At 45.3% G+C, this 16923-nt stretch overlaps 1 protein-coding gene across 1 annotated transcript in view; it reads left to right on the top strand.

Moving 5' to 3' along the window:
* Window positions 1-16923, top strand: part of LOC146829998 (uncharacterized) — a 129920-nt gene that overhangs the window by 17385 nt on the left and 95612 nt on the right. Inside the window, exon 8 of the mRNA XM_085603681.1 lies at window positions 2212-2352. Within this exon, the coding sequence (XP_085459807.1) occupies window positions 2212-2352 (141 nt within the window). The remainder of the gene's footprint in view (window positions 1-2211; window positions 2353-16923) is intronic.

The raw sequence follows: 16923 nt of genomic DNA, 5'->3' as shown, positions 1-16923 counted from the left end.
AGAGAGTGTTTTTTTTTTTATTAACATTTTTAGCGTAAGCGCACCGTACGCGTACGGTAAGCGTAATCGGCAAAATTTTCAAAAAATAAAAATTTACCGTTTTTGGCCTTGGGGGATATTTGAGGACTCAACTAACATGGCTATGTGCATGGGCGCTGTCTAAACAGCCCCTTTATATGTTTTTTGCCTTTGTTTACAGCCCCCCCTCAGAGTGCGAGAGAGAAAATGGCGGCCGCCGCTTCCTGGTTTCGACCGATTCGAATGTTTACTTAGATGTAACAGCCAATCAGAATCGCGCTCGCGCACGCCACCGTACGCGTACGGTAAGCGTACCGTAAGCGCACCGTAAGCTGGCTCAGATATATATATTGATTTAAAGGCTATTTTCTCAGACTCTACTGAACAGATTTACACCAAGCCTACAAAAGGCACTTCCTTGACCTGAGGACTACCTCTCTGCCAAATTTCTAGTAATTCTGTTCAGCCGTTCGGGCTGTAGCCCTGTCTAAAGGTCCTATGGAAAAATGCATGGGAAAAACGCGTTTTGGGACCCCCCTTTTATCTCAGCCCCCGCTTGACGAATCACCCCGAGACTTTCAGGGTAGGAGCGGAGCGGAGCGCCCCACCTATTTTGAAAAATTCGCGAGGATTCGTCGACCGGCGCCAAAGTTATTCAAAATAGAATGTTGCGGATTTCCTATGGAAACGTGGTCCTAACTATAACTACCTACTGGCGACCGCCAGTAGGTAATATGACACTATCTAGTACGTTACAAAAGTTCCTACACCGAAATAGACACAATGCACACAATACTTTAGCAAAGAAATCACAGTAAATAGCACTAATGCACAGTGGGCCCCAGAGGGGATCGAAATATATACTAAGAAAGTCGTATAAGAACCAACACTCGAGTCAGGACAATGTCGAGAGGATGTAGAATAGATGGGACCCCAAGGAACCACCCAAGGTGAGTAGATAGGGACCCCCTGGAGAGCACATACACTGTGGGAACACTACTGCGGGCTCCATATAACTCTACGTATAAGTAGCGGTTGGAGATTTAAAGATTAAGGACCCTTCCCAATTTTCCCAATGATATAACAGAATATACCCAAAACAACTTTGTCAGATGACATCAGGTAAATATTCGTAAGATAGCAAATTTGAGAAATATCTACACACAGAGAATGATAATTTGAATTTGGAAAAAGTCTTAGTGAACAGTAGGAATAAATAAAACACCTGTGTAATGAGTGCTTTCTAGGAAATGAGCAATAATTCTAAAATGTAAAGAGACGAGAGTCTCTGAATCTGACGCATATGTAACCCACTACACATTACCCAGAACAGCTCATCTCATTTTTCTGCCAATTATTGCAGCATTAGTTTGCTCAGGACATAACTGTAACGTATTCGTCCAGTGTAAGGAGGACTTTTCAGCAGATTTCTAGAGGAAAATATTGTTGCATTAATGTAAGCGACTTACCTACTCATTTGAAGGAGGACAGTAAATAAAATCTCAACGGAAATGGTTGATTTCCTTTGTGGACTTCTAGCTGCATAGCTACTTTGGGGTGCTGCATATGGCTGTTATTCCACGACATACAATACTCCAGCTGCTTCATCCATGGTGTCCTTGTTGAGTAAATGATGCTAAAAGCAGTTGAATATTAGTTGCCTGATGTGAGTGAGGGATATGCCACTATGTCTGTTGGAGTCCTTACTGTGGCAGCTTGCTGAACAAAGGGAGTCGCCTTTCACTTACGGATTAGAATCATCTACTTCACCCAGTATGTTAGGCAGAGTAGACATGCAGTCATTGGCAGTGTACTCCCACTTTGTGGGTGCATCTGTAGTGTCCACACTTTGAGATGGAAATTCCACTAGCGCAGAAAATCCACTGGCAGAGGAGGGCATTTGTGGATTTTCCATTCAAGTGTCTTTGTCCATGGTGCTTAGATCTGCTTAGGTGAAAATACAACTACTGACGCTGGACAACTCTATCTTTGATGAAGTTTCCAACTCTGTCTTGGCAGAGAAGGAAAATGCACCACAATGTGTGTATTCTCTGGATTTGCCAACTTATCTACAATTGAGTTACGTATAATATAAATTCAACCTGATGGATTTTGATAGACAATCTGCAGTTTCATTTGCTAACCTGTGATTGCAAGATGTATCTTTTATGTAAACAAATGTGTTTTCCACAGTCAAATGTGCCATTGAACCAAAATCAAGAGTCAACTGTGGCTACGGAGGAATCACCAAAGATCAGTGCAATGTAAAAGGCTGCTGCTATGATGACAGCAAACCGGGAACCATCTGGTGCTTCAATCCTCTTCAGCCGAATGGTAAGGTGCTAAGAAGAAGGATGTCTGTGTTTTCAATTTCCGTTATATTGTAAAACAATTGAGGCTATTTTGAAATATCAAATGATTGACTAGATTTGGACAGCGAAATCCCCCCCCCCCCCCCCTTTGTGGAGTACATGCCAAATTCACATAAGGTACTACTGACACAATGGCCTCCACCATACTATCTATGCAGTACAGGAAACTTTGACTTTAAATAATTCAGAGTTGATATCACCTGTAAGGCCTTCTGTGAGAAGCTGGCCTGATATATGATGTCCACTAATGTAAGTGGACACCTTTCACCATTACAGACAACCATTATGGTGATTTAAGAGGTCTTAGACAACCGTTAAAGCTCTCCAAGTGGTAGCTGTGGAGAGCAGCCTTCAGGCTGAGTTTTGCAGGAGTGTAAAGCAGCTTGTTTTACCAGAATGCAATCTTATAGTATAGATTAAATGAAAAAGAACCGTAAAGTATTGTCAATAATATGTATTTATTATATAACACTACCTAGTATGTTACAGTATCTCCTACATGGTGATAGACACAAAGCACACAATACTTTATCAAATAAATCACAGTAAATAGCACTAAGGCACAGTTGGTCCCAGTGGGGGACCAAACCATATACTAAGAAAGTGGTATAAGAACCACGACTCGAGTCAGGACAGTGTCGAGAGGGCGTACAATCGCTGGGACCCCAACAAAACCACCCAAGGTGAGTAGATAGGGACCCCCCCGGAGAGCGCTTGCAGTGTGGGAACACGACCGTGGGCTCCGTACAACTCTACGTGTAAGTCGCGGTTGGATTTTTAAAGATTAAGGACCTTTCCCAGTGGACCCTGAAGAAACACCATAAAAACCGAAGGTTGTAGAGGCACCTTACCCGTGGATACCCTAGTACCCACGTTACCTATACCAGGGAAGCCGGGTGCATAGGTGTGAAGTGGTGTCTGAAACCGCTGTTGAACCGAATGGAGAACTTCAGAAAAGTGCTGCTGATGGAAGAGGAGATACTGGCTGTGGGAATGCAAATGTTGATTCTTGAAGAAGAGTACCTGAACGCAGAGGGGACAGAGTCTATGTCACTCAGGAGTGACCAGGAGACATGGAAGACGAATACGCTCCACTGTCAGGTGCTTCACGGATGATGTTGATGACCTTGACTCTGTAGCTGTGGGGACCAGGCGATGCTTAGGATAACCAGGAGCTGGATACAAGCTGTTCTACAAAGGATGTCAAGTGCTGAGGGGTCTGTTTCAGGTGGGAGCACAAACAAGTCTTGGTAAATGCAATCCAAGCAGGAAGTTAGGAAAGTACAAAGGTGGGACCACCAAGGTCCAGGAGACTCACCAAGAGCAGGAGAATCAGGGCAAGCCCCAAGTAATTGGGGGAGCCCAAAGAAGTCATAGATGACCCTCCACAGGACTCACAGGCTGGAGGCACTGAAGTCACAGGAGGACCTCGGGCAGCTTATCAAAGCAGCAGGCCAGGGTGTACACAATGTGATGTGGTTGAAGATCTTGAAAGTAGAAGTTTCCGGAGGTTTAGGCTACTTGGAGCTCGATGCACTTGTTGCAAAGTTGCCAATAAGCGTTTGCCATTGCAAAAGTACTCAGTGCTTAGGGGTTCAGTTATTGCAGCCTGTACGAAGGATACTGGGCTCAAACGCGGTGAGAGGACAGCTCGGGCCTGGAGGGACGTAGTAAAGCACCACTTGTGTTGTTTAACCCTTCGGAGTCCACAGGAGCTTGGGATCAGCAGACCTGTCAGCAGTGTTGAGGTGCTTGCAATTGCTGGAAAGTGACTCCTTCACTTCAAGGGAGATTCCTTCAAGTGTATTTGATGCTCCACAGGCCTTGGAGGGTTTCTGTATAAAGCACAGACACAGACAATGCAGCAGACAAGCAGGGGGACAAAGTTGGGCCCTTGCAAAGTCCAGCGAAGTCCAGAGTGTCCGGACGGTCAAAGCTGAAGTGGTATTGGAATTGAATCTTGCCCCACGATGAATCTAGGGACCTACACCCAGGTACGCCCTTAAGTAACCTAGGGAAAGGGTTGAGATGATTCAGGGGACCCTCCCAGGGGAAGGTCTGGACAGGGGGGAGATTACTTCCATGTCCTTTGTCTAGTTTTGGGCTAGAGCGGGAGCAACTGCTCCCTGGACTAGTTTGAACTGGACCGTGAACAGGGACACCAAATGTGTCCCTCATGCAGACTTTATGTCCCTGGCAAGTGCACCCACTCAGCATTAATACACTAAATCATGTCTGGGAGGTGGTCACACCTACCAGTGACAGGATGCCAATTGTTCCACCTTCCTCTGCTCAAGCTTGGCTCAGTAGCAGGAGGGTAGAAATGTGTCTCTGGTCGGCAGCAACCATTTGTTGCTGTCTGGGAAAGAAGGCTGGTACTGGATACACTGAGAGCCCAATGGAGGGCTCTTCCAGTGCTTGGAATCATACCTCCCACACCGTTTATGGTGTTGGGGTATGATTCCAACATGTTTGATACCAAGTATGATAGGTTTTCATTGCAACCAGTTTCGAGATTGTCATCACGTAATTACGTGGTACCCCTCTATATAGAATATGGTGACTTCACTGACAACCCGGGAGAATGGACTCTGCAGGAGTGTCCTTCTTACACTGGATGCACCCTCTCACTTAGAACCAAACACCCTACCCTCAGGATTGTGAAGGTCTGCTATAGGGGAGACTTTTAGGTTTTTAGTGCAGTGACCCAAGATATAGAAAACCTATATCTTTAGTACGTGGTTCAAGCACCAACTTACACAGGCTGCAATGGCAGGGATTTAGTTCCAATTTGAATGGTCTCCCAAGGGTGGCATAATACATGCTTTAGCCCATGGAAAACCTCGGGGTGCCTATGCTAGGGAGTGACATGGGTACCCCAGTATCCATTCTGGGATGTACCTAAGTACTGAGCTCACCAGTTAAGGGAGAAAGCAGATAGACTGGGGTCCTAGTCAAAAAGAGTATCACATCAAGCAAAAATAAGGGGTAACCTAAAGAAGCAGATGCTCTTTTCCTACACCTTCTTTATATGTTTTATCAGTCTCAGTTCACAAATATGATGGTCTCATGATGACAACTATTGGTGTCTAAAGTTATCCGCCGTTTTGAGACAGTATCACAAAATATCAAATGATTTGACAGTGACAGTGAGCGGCCTTGAAAAGAGTGAGACCTGTGTCAAATACCCGTAGCTAGCTGCTCCCTTTTGTGGCAGTGTAGAATTCTGTAGGACTGTTCAGTGGAAGGGTAGCCAAAAGAAGGACAGCTTCAGGTTCAATTAAGGTGTTATGTGTCAGAATAGCCTTTCAGCCCACTTGCAAGTGAATAGAATGACGCAGGTCCCAATGCCACTCCAAAACTCTCCTGCCGCCAAGAGGTGAACTTACACGACTAGGAGACCCTCAGGGGGGGAAAGGGGAATGGGAAAGAGAAGAGACTGCCAAGTCTTACCAGGTCTTCCTTTCTTTCTGAACATGTGTCTAGGTCTGGTTCTGCCCTAGTGTGTTCTGGGTGAATCTGGAACAGATTTCAGAATTTTCAAGTAACACTGTTATACAATAAGCTCTAATTATCAGTAGTCATTTTATACTTCATTACATATGTGGTGTTTACTTGGTCTGTGACTCTCTTCTTAAATGGTGTTAGTGGTAATCACCTTGTTATTTCTGTAAACAGCAATACTCATGAATTCCTGATTTATTGTAATTTGTCTTTCTATTTACGTAGTGAATTATATTTCTTACCTTTATATCTTTTTGTGTTAAGCTTTAATTAATATCTTGTTCAGTATATCCTTCTTTTTGTCTAATATATATATCTTGCCCTCTTTCTTCTAGAAAGAATTTCCAGAGAATCCTTAACAACCGGAAACCCAGATAACAGTAAGTATATTCTTCTTGGTACCTAAATGCAACTCTATATTCTGGCTTCCTTCCACTTAAGCCTCCTTACTCAACTAATCGCAAGTGCAATAATAGTTTCTTTAAAAAGAGAATTCCTCTTAAGCGCTGCTTAATTGTTCAGGACAACACTGTTGCTTCACAGTAAATTCCTCTAAAAACGCAGCTCTATAAACACACGGCAACATTGTTACTTCACAGAGAACTTCTTTCAAAACGCTGGGTCGACTACTACCTCGCAACTAATTACGCGGTAAATTTACAATGCTTCAATACTCAAAATAACAGAACAGTCTTACGTGGACTTTGGTAACTGCTCCACAACCGGCACTGAAGAGATAAAGACTTGACACAACGGAAACTAATTGATGGTAACGACGCCCTCTACCCTGACAAACTGGTTTTACGCCATACCAAATTCCGCTGCCGGTCCCTCTGGAAACTTAGGTGAAGTGCGAGATTCCAGAGGGAGCACCTCGTGACATTCTGATAGGGCCACCTGTGACACAACACTAGACTGCTGACCCTGATTTACCTCAATGGCGGCCATCTTAGTATTCCGCCTGATATTTCTTAAATTGCTCTGCACCCTTGGTTGACTATGACGGGGGCCTCTTAGAGTGATGATATTTATTGATCTCTTGCTTAGTGCCGAGCGAAGATGGGTTCTGACAGTATGTTCATTAAAGAATGAAATCTGCACAGTTAGTTTTATAAGAATTTGAAGGCATACACAAATTGGTATGTCATAATAAGAAGTGTTTAGGGGTGCAGTCTGGATGGTGCTAGCAAAAGTCCATAACATCCAAGGGGAAGATAATGTGGAGACCAATCAACAGACTTGTTATGATAGTTGTTTCTAATATGAATTGTCTTGCCTACTATCATAGACTTAGCTAGAAAAAAACGAACCTTTTAATAATTAAAGTCATTTTGTTGGCTTGATTTCTCTGTTGGCACATTTCATATCAGCTCTTGAAACTAATGGCATACGTCCTCTGATTCAGCAGTAGAGTATCTGTTGTAAGGCTCGACCCATTGAGTGTCTCACTTGCCTACAAACAGTTAAAGAATCTTCTAAGACCAATGAAAATGTATCGAGTGCACTCTATTTACCAATATATTAGGGATTAACTAATCAATTTATGCAGTCTACCAAAGCTTATGGCACAATAAGTAACGCAAACAAGATATTCATCACGCTTTAACGGAGTATCCTAGCCTCCAAACTCTAAATGTGGCCCTCACTTGTTCTGTACTTTGTTCTGCAGTTAGAAAACCGGATCCCAATAAATTGGTCAATGTAACAGATGTTATTTCCAGTGCTCAGAAATGGCAGGAGTGTGATATGAAACACTACGGAAAAGTGTATTTAATCATAAATAGCCAGGCAATTATTTTGAGAGTCTAAAACATATGGCAGAAGTTCATTTTACATAACCAATTGCCTTTCTAAAAGGTTTAGTAACTGATGTGTTAATGGCTATTTCTCACATTGCTAAACATGAATATAAATGTAAACATGCTCATGAAAGGTATAAAGCTGGTGTTTCCCTCTAAGGTCCAGGAATGCTGGATTCAGCCAAATTTCTACAATATTCACATAAAATACGCTAACAAACAAAATATCTAATTTGTATTCTTAATGCTTTCTTGAAAATCTGGAAAGGTGATCCATATCATATCTGTGGATTACACAATGTCCTGAAGATAACTGTGTGCAGCATGACTGTCTGTCTGTAATAGAGTCCCTCAATTTGGATTGTACATGTCATGTATCCTTGCATGGAAAAGGGCAAACTTCATCCCTCTGCTGAAAAGGCCTAACTCAAACCCAGAAACTCTTTGTAATTTTAGACCAATGTCCCTGCTCCCAGGAGCCTCTAAGATAGTAGAAAAACAGTGAATGTTCAGCTAATGTCGTTCCAAGAAACTTTCAACCTTCTTCAAACCTCACAATCTTGCTTCAGACCCCTGATTTGCACTGAATCCGCACTGATGGAGATTATTGATTCCATTAAATTCACACTAGACGCCAAGATCAATGCCACCCTGAACTGATCCTCTCGGAAAATCACCTCACCACTATTGGGGTGGAGGACAAGGCCTTAGCCTGGCTAGAATCCTTTATAAACGATAGAGAACAGATATCTGGCTCAAACCATTCCGCTCTGAATCAAAATCAATCAAATACGGCATTCTCCAGGGAGCGGCCCTGAGCCCCTCTCTTTTTATTATAGATGTGATCCCACTGGGTAACCTCATGGAGTCCTTCGGCATCCAGGAAGTTTCCTACATGGATGAACTGCTGCTTACATATAACAAAAATGACCTTAAGGCTAAGGAAAATTTTGCAGCCTGCATGACTGCAGTATTAGACTGGCTCAAATCCAACGCTCTATCAATCAATCAATCAATCAAGGAATTGTAAGCGTGCTACTCACCGGTGAGGGTCTAAAGGCGCTGAGGGGGAGGCGGTCCGCAGATCTGTTTAGCCGAAGAGACAGGTCTGAAGGGTCTTCCTGAAGGTGTTCAGGGAGGGAGCACGTCTGATGTATGCCGGTAGCTCATTTCAGGTCTTGGCTAAAAGTGAGAGAAGGATCTTCTGCCTGCTCTGGCTCTGTGGATGCGCCGTGTTTTGGCCAGTGTGAGGTTGGAAGATCGAAGGTTTCCTTTGGGTATGTGGAAGTTGATTCTGACGTTGAGGTATTTGGGTCCGTTGTTGTGTAGGCATTTGTAGGAGTGAGTGACGATTTTGAAAGTGACTCCTTTCTCCACTGGGAGCCAGTGGAGACTTCGTAGCTGTTGGCTGATGTGTTCGTGTTGGGGCATGCTGAGGACAAGTCTGTTGGCGGTGTTCTAAATTGTCTGGAGTTTGCGGAGTAGCGACTTGTTGATGCCGGCGTAGAGTGCGTTTCCATAGTCCAGTCTGCTGGTGATGAGTGCTTGGGTGACTGTCTTCCTTGACTCAGGGGGGATCCACTTGAAGGTGTTGCGCAGGATGCAGACGGTGTTGAAGCAGCTGGAGGTGACTGCGTTGACATGTCGGTTCAAGGTGAGTGATGAGTCGAGTATGATGCTCATGTTCTTGGCGTGGTCTGAGGGGGTAGGTGGGCTTTTGAGGGCGGTCGGCCACCAGTTGCTGTCCCATGCTGAAGGGGTGGTACTGAGGACTTCTGTCTTCTCGGTGTTGAGCTTCAGGCAGCTGTTTGTCATCCAGACTGCAGAATCTTCCATTCCTTTCTGGAAGTCGAGTTTGGCAGTGGTGGGGTCTTTGGCGAGGGAGAGGATGAGCTGGGTGTCATCGGTGTAGGATAAGATGTTGAGGCCGTGTTGTCGGACGATGGCTGCGAGGGGGGCCATGAAGATGTTGAAGAGGGGGGGGCTCAGTGATGAACCCTGTGGGACTCCGCAGGTGATTTTTGTGGGGTCACAGAGGAAGGGTGGGAGTCTGATCCTTTGACTTCTTCCGGTGAGGAATGATCGGATCCAGTCCAGGGCTGTTCCTTGTATGCCTGCATCGTGTAGACTGGCAACTAGTGTGCAGTGGAGACAGTGTCGAATGCTGCTGATAGGTCAAGTAGGATGAGGGCTGCAGAGTGGCCTTGGTCCAGGAGGGCTCGGATGTCGTCTGTGGCAGCGAGTAGGGTGGTCGCTGCGCTGTGGTTTCTTCGGAGTCCGGATTGGGAAGGGCCGAGGACGGTGTTCTCTTCAATGAATTGTGTCAGTTTCCTGTTGACTGTTTTCTCTGCAACTTTGGCTGTAAAGGAGAGGAGTGAGATGGGCCAATAGTTCTTGAGGTCAGTGGGGTCAGCTGTGGGCTTCTTGAGCAGGGGTCTTACTTCTGCGCACTTCCAGTCATCAGAGAAGGTGCCTGTTTTGAAGGTGGTGTTTATGGTGTGTTGTAGTTTGGGTGCGATGGCGGCCGCGGCTCTGTGGAAGATGTGAGCGGGACAGGGGTTGGTGGGGGCCCCCGAGTGGATGCTTTTCATGGTTTAGGCAGTTTTTTCGGCCGTGATCGGTGTACATTTGGAGATGGTGGGCTGGATCATGTTTCTGGGGGGTGAGGGGCCATCTGTGGCGCCTGGTGGATGGTCAATTAAGTTGTCATAGAGGTTTTTGATCTTGAGGTGGAAATAGGTTCCAAGCTTGTCGCAGAGGCCTTGGGATGGGTTGATGTCTGTGGCTTTGCTGCATGCGTTGGTGAATTCTTGAATGACACTGAAAAGTTCCTTGGAGTTGGTGGAGTTGATCAGGATTTTGTTGTGGATGAAGTTCCTCTTGGAGGCTCTGATCTGGTTGTGGTAGTGCCTCATGGCGTCCTTGTAGATGGTGTGGTTTTCGGTTGTCTTTGTGTTTCTCCAGTTGTTCTCCAGACGTCTGCAGCTCCGTCTGGCTTCTTGGAGAGCGGTGTTGAACCAGGCGGCTTTCCTGGGGCGTTGTCTATCAGAGTTGCATTGCGCAGCGAGCTCGTCAGCGCAGTTGGAGATCCAGGTAAGAGGTTCTCTGGCTGCGTCGTTTGCGTCCCATGCCCAGGTGTGGTTGTCTTGGGTGAGGGTGGAGTCAAGGTCCTCCATGGTGGTCGTGGGGCTGATTTAGTTGCCTTTGGTTTGTTGATGATGAAGTGCACCCAGTGGTGGTCGGTCCATGGTGGCTGCTTTGTGTGGCTGAATTGGACGCTGTTTCCTGCCGCGAAGATGGGGTCGAGGGTGTGTCCTGCTCTGTTGGTTGGTGTGTTGACGTGTTGTTTAAGTCCAATGCTGGCGAGGTTGTCACGAAGGATAGTAGAGTTGGGGTCGCTAGGGTTGTCGAGGTGGAAGTTCAGGTTTCCAATGAGTATGCAGCTTGTTGAGGCAATGGCATGGGGTGCAATGAAGTTGGTGATGACAAAGGGTGTTCGGGGGCCAGGGAACCTTTAGACGAGGGTTCCTCGGTTTATGGCTTTGGGGGTGGTCTGAATCTGGAAGTGCAGGTGTTGAGCGGAGGGGAAGGTTTCGCTGGAGGTGATGAGGCGGAGGGTGCTATTGTGGGCGATGGTGAAGCCCCCACATGGGTGGTTGGGGTGGTATTTCCTCTGTATCTTGTATCTGTCTGGGATGGCGGTGCTAATGGCGGGGGCAGAGGATGCGTTGGTCCAGGTCTCTGTGAAGAAGGCGATGTCGGGCGAGAGAGAGTTGAGTAGGCTCCAGATTTCCATGGCGTGTTTGTGTACGGAGCGTACGTTGAGGAGGATGCATTTTAGGGTGTCGCCGGTGCTGGCGTCAGCAGTGTTGGAGGCTGGGGTTTCGGTGAGGGTCTGGGGGCAGTGGAGGCAGGAGACCTGGTCTGGTCATGGGTCATGGGTCTATATTGCAACCCTGACAATCAGGGCTGTCTAGGGCACTGGCCTACCCATTTGCTGGGTCTAACCCAAATGACAAAGTGAGAAATGTAGGGGTCCTAATGGATTATAAGTTAACCCTCAAGTTTCAGATCTCAGTAGTGGTCACAAAGTCTTGCTGTATCCTCTGTATGCCGAGCAGATGAATTACACTGCTTCCCTGTTCAAAGTTCAAAGACTAGTCAATCACATGCCGAGATATGTGCTACCTGCCTAGTGGTGGGACACTCTTAGAGTAGCTGTGCGCTTTATAAATCCCTCATTCATTCATTCATTCATAATATTAGCAAGCTTTCATTTAGATCTATTTCCAGTAACAAACTTCATTCAGGATCTGTGTCTTGAACTAGAAATTCATTTGATTATAAAAAGGTTCTATCATGTTTTTTTCATTTAAAAAATAAACTTTGCTGTATAGATCGATCTAGGAATTTGTGACTTCAAAAGATAACTTTAATGTACCACTGATAATTAAACCACATTATTAAACCTTTCTAGCCTACACTACACAGCAGTTCTGTATATATTGGTCAACTGGTTGAAATTTACTGGACTTCTTTATTGTGACTAGACAAGTCACAAAAGTCTGAGTCCTCTACAAAATAGAGGTGTTTCAGATCACGTTATGGTGACAAGTAACGTACATCAGTAGTCAATATCATTTTTTTATATGGAGGAGAAAAACCTTGGTTTAATTGTAAAACCTCCAAACGAAAGGAAATTGGGGAAGCAGTGAATGTCATTGCAGATTGCAGGACCTGGAAAACCCTTTTACGATCCTTGTCTGCATGACTGCTACAAAGTGTACGGCTCTTCACTGCTATGAATGTTGAATCATTTGCCTAGTGTCATGGACATGAAATCATGCAATTCTATTCTTGCAATGTATTTCCCAAATGTATGGATGGACACTTGCAACTTAAATCACAATGTAATTTTCATCTATCTCAGAAGGATCAAACTTTACTGAAAGAAAGCATTAAACATAGTGCCACAGCTGCAAAATGCTGTAATCCTGTGTTAAACTGGAGCAAATTAGGAGACACTGTCGCTGAAGCAATATTAATATGTGTTAAAATTACACAAGATAGAGGAATAATACTGCCAGAAATGTGTTGTAATATATAGATGATTTGCCTTTTTAGCTGCATAATTTAGCTGCTTCAGTTGCATTAAATGGTCCTTGACTGACACATAATTCCAGATGTTATGTTATGTTATGTTATAGGGGTATTTGTAAAGCGCACGGCTACTCGTGTCCTTGTTTACTTATATAAGTGGGCACCCTGCACGAATCCACACAACCCCTGTGGTGATTTTAGTTGTCTTAGACATCCTTAGAAACCTCTGTAAGTGGTAGCTGTGGAGAGCAGCCTTTAGGATTAGTCCAGAAGGAGTGTAAGGCAGATTGTTTCACCAGAACATAATCTCATAGGTATAGATTAAGTGAAAAAGAACCACACATTGTATTCATAAAAATATGTATTTATTATAAGAGATTCACTAACACATATCGATATCTCCAAGCTGCAGATAAACAAAATGCACACAATAGTTTTCAATAGAGGTCACCAGGGGGAGACCAAACCATATTGTAAAATAGTCATGTGTGAACCACAACCCAGAAGATGCAGAAATGCCGGGGACCAATGAACCACCCGGGGTAAGTAACCGGGAACCCCACGGAGCTCGTGTGAACACAACCGCAGTATCAATGCAAGTCATTGAGAAAGACGTGGTTGCAATTTTAAAGAAGGACCCTTTACAGTGGACACTGAAGAAACCCTGTGAAAGACAGGAGGTTGGAGAGCCACCCCACCAATGGATACCTTAGGAACCAGGTTACCTATCCCAGGGAAAAGAGAGGTGCATAGGAGTGAAGTGGTCTCGGAAACCGCAGTCGAACTCAAAGGAGGACTTCAGGAAGAAGACGCTGCTGGAGAAGGTGAAAGTGTCCAGTGGAACCCAAAGGTGGATTCAAGCTGAGAAGTACCTGCAAGCCGAGGGGATGGAGCCTATGCCACTCAGTAGGGACCAGGAGGCACGGAAGATGAAAGCCCACTGATGTCTGGTAAAGCAGGAGAGATTACGGTGACCTTGTAGCTGCAGCTGTGAAGACCAGGCAATGTTGTGGAAGACTAGGAAGACCAGGAGCTGTTCATCAGCTGTCCCACCTTGTATGTGGAGAGTTGAGGGGTCGGTGTCCATCGAGAGCACCAACAAACCTTGGCAACTGCAAACAATGTGGAAAGTGAAGAAGGAGCAGTGTCGGAACCAGCAAGGTCTAGGTGACTCACCACAAGCAGGGGAGTCAGGGCAGGCACCGAGCAATCAGGGGAGCCCACAGAATTCAGAGGTGACCCTCAAAAGGACCCAGAGGCCGGAACACTGGTACTGCAAGAGGACCTAGTGCAGCCCTTCAAAGGAGCAAGCCCACGATGCAAGTGATGCGGTGAGGATGAAGATCTTGGTTCCTGTATGGAGCACAAGAACATGCATTGCAGCAGACGAGTAGGGCAACGAGATTAGAAGCAGCAGGAATCTTCCCAGTTGCAGCCTGGATGCCCATAGTAAAGTCCAGCGAAATCCAGACTGCCCAAATGGTCAAAGTAGAAGTGGTGTCTTGAAATGAATCTTGTCTCATGACAAATCTAGGGACCCACCCTCAGGTAAGCCGTTAAGTACCCTAAGGAAAGGGTTTGGATGATATAAGGTTCCTTCCCAGGCGAGGAGTTGGACATTGTGGAGGATACTCCCATGTCCTTTGTCCAGTTTCATGCCAGAGCAGGAGCCAATGCCTTCCTGAGCTGGTTTGAACTAGACTATGCAAGGAGGGCACCAAGTGTGCCCTTCAAGCAGCTTGAGTGATGCTAGCAAGTGCTTCCACCCGGCCTGAATACACTAAACACAACACATACAAAGGAGTAGGGAAATGTATTAACAAAGGTGGCACATGCTCAGTGAGAAAATACTGCCCTCATTCAGAAAATTGTGACATGCTTCAATATTGGGCTTCCTTCAATACACCCTTGCGCAGACCATAGCCTGGGGTGGAGCAAAAGGGTGAGAAAAACAATGCTAACATATTAATTGAGATCACCGAAGAAAAGTGCAATGAAGGTTAAAACTAGCTCTGATGTGTTCCCATTCGAAACAAAAAAATCATGGGCTATCTGGCTAAGTTAAAAACATGAAGAATATTGGTGATAGGAGAAGACTAAGATTTCCTTCAGTCCTGCTTACTGCAATCGTGTTGACATGTTTCTGCCGTCTGATATGTGCCCACAGTGTTGGGTCACTCCGGCATTCATCAGGACCCTTCGGATCCCCAAATGTATAAACTTCTCTTCCTCCTCTCTGCATATGCCAGCTCAAACCTGTTCAGAGCCTACTGCTCCCCCAGTGCAGGATTTTGAAGCACTCTAGCAGTGCACCCACCCAGCCCCAATACACAAAATCCTGTCTGGAAGGTGGTGACACCTCCCTGTGACAGGATGCCTATTGTTGGACCTCCTCCACTGTGAGTTTCGGTCAGCAGCAGGAGGGCAGCCCAGTGTCTGTGCTGGTGGCATCCATTTTGTGATGCCAGTGCTCTTTCAGGATTCTACCGTGTTTCCACAGTAGGTACATGCCTATCCCTCTAGAAGGGTGGGATCATACTCCCACACCAGTTACTGGTGTGGGGGTATGATTCCAAAGCGTTTGACACCAAACACAACATGTTTTGATGCAGCCATCCCAGAGTTAGCATTTACCACGAGGTTATAATGCACTTAAGAGTATATGGTTTAACCGCATCCACAAACAGCCACAGAGAATAGACTCTGAGCGCTGCAGAGGGTCCCTGCTCAGGCAGAGGCACCCCCTCACATGTAAACCAAGCACCCTGCCCTCAGGATTGACAGGGCCTGCCTTAGGGGTAACTGATAGGCTTATATTTGTGTGTAAGGTGAGATATAAGGAACCTATATCTCAGTGAGGAGTGCTAACACCACCGCACCCAGGCTGCAGTAGCAGGCCTGTGGTGTCAGATTTAGTCTGCTTCCCAGGGGTGGCATAATACATGCTTCAGCCCCTGGTAGGCCTGTGAAGTACCTATGCCCTTGGTACCTAGGGTACCATATACTAGGGGCTCATAAGGTACCACAGTATCCAATCCAAGTTGTTTAGAGAGAACAGAAAGACTGGGACCCTGATTAGCAGGGACCCAGCCAGACTATAGCCAGAAACCAGTGTTAACATCAGAAAAAAAGTGGGGGCAACATAACTGCAGATCCTCATCTCCTACAACCACGATCCTTCACGTTTTGACTTATCTAGATGGCCCGGAAATCAATTTTCGAGTGGGGACACTTCAGAGCTAGTTTTCACAATTTACGGTGTGGGGGTATGATTCCAACATAATTGATACCAAACATAATAGGGTATGTTACAGCCAGTTTTGTGATGGCCATTGCATAATGACGCTGTGCCCCTCTATATTTTATATGGCTGTCTCACTTACAACCTGGGAGAATGGATTCTGAAGGTTGTAGGGGTGGTCCTGCTGATGCAGTGGCACCCTCACACTTAGAACCGAGCACCTTGCCTTCAGGATTGAAAGGCCTGCATTAGGGGTGACTTATAGGTTTTATGTGCAGTGACCTTAGATATAGGGAAGCCTATATCTTTCGTAAGTGATGCTAGTACTAGTTTACACAGGCTGCAATGGCAGGCCTATAGTTACAAATTGATTGGTCTCCAGTGGTTGGCATAATACATACTTCAGCCCATGGGGGACCCCTGGTGCACCTATGTCCTGGGTACCTCAATACCATACACTAGGGACATTTGTTGATGATCCATTTCTTTTTTAAGTTTTAAAGGAAAGTTTATTGGATGTCAATTACAACAGAATAACAATAGAACATAATATATAAATATAGTAGAAATGCAAAAAATTTCATAAACGAGGGGAAGAAATGAAGAAAGTGGGGAAAGGGATAGAAGTGAGAAGGGAAGAAAATATCAATTGATAGAACAAAACATATTAATTGAAAATGTAACAATTGGTATACAAAAAATCCTCTAATAAAGATGCATAATATAAACATAAGACATAATATATATGCAACCATCAGGAATAATTTCACGGAGGTTTGGGAACTTCTTCTGTGCAAGGTGTATGCAAAGGTAAGGATTGAGCAGATATGTTTAAAAAATTTGTGATGGGTAACCATAATAAGTCACGATTAATAGCAAGTGTGATGAG

This window comes from Triturus cristatus, chromosome 5_1 (assembly GCF_964204655.1).
Source record: "Triturus cristatus chromosome 5_1, aTriCri1.1, whole genome shotgun sequence".
NCBI classification, from domain to species: domain Eukaryota; kingdom Metazoa; phylum Chordata; class Amphibia; order Caudata; family Salamandridae; genus Triturus; species Triturus cristatus.
Note: the sequence above shows the minus strand (reverse complement) of the source record. Positions and strands in the feature narration are given on the sequence as shown.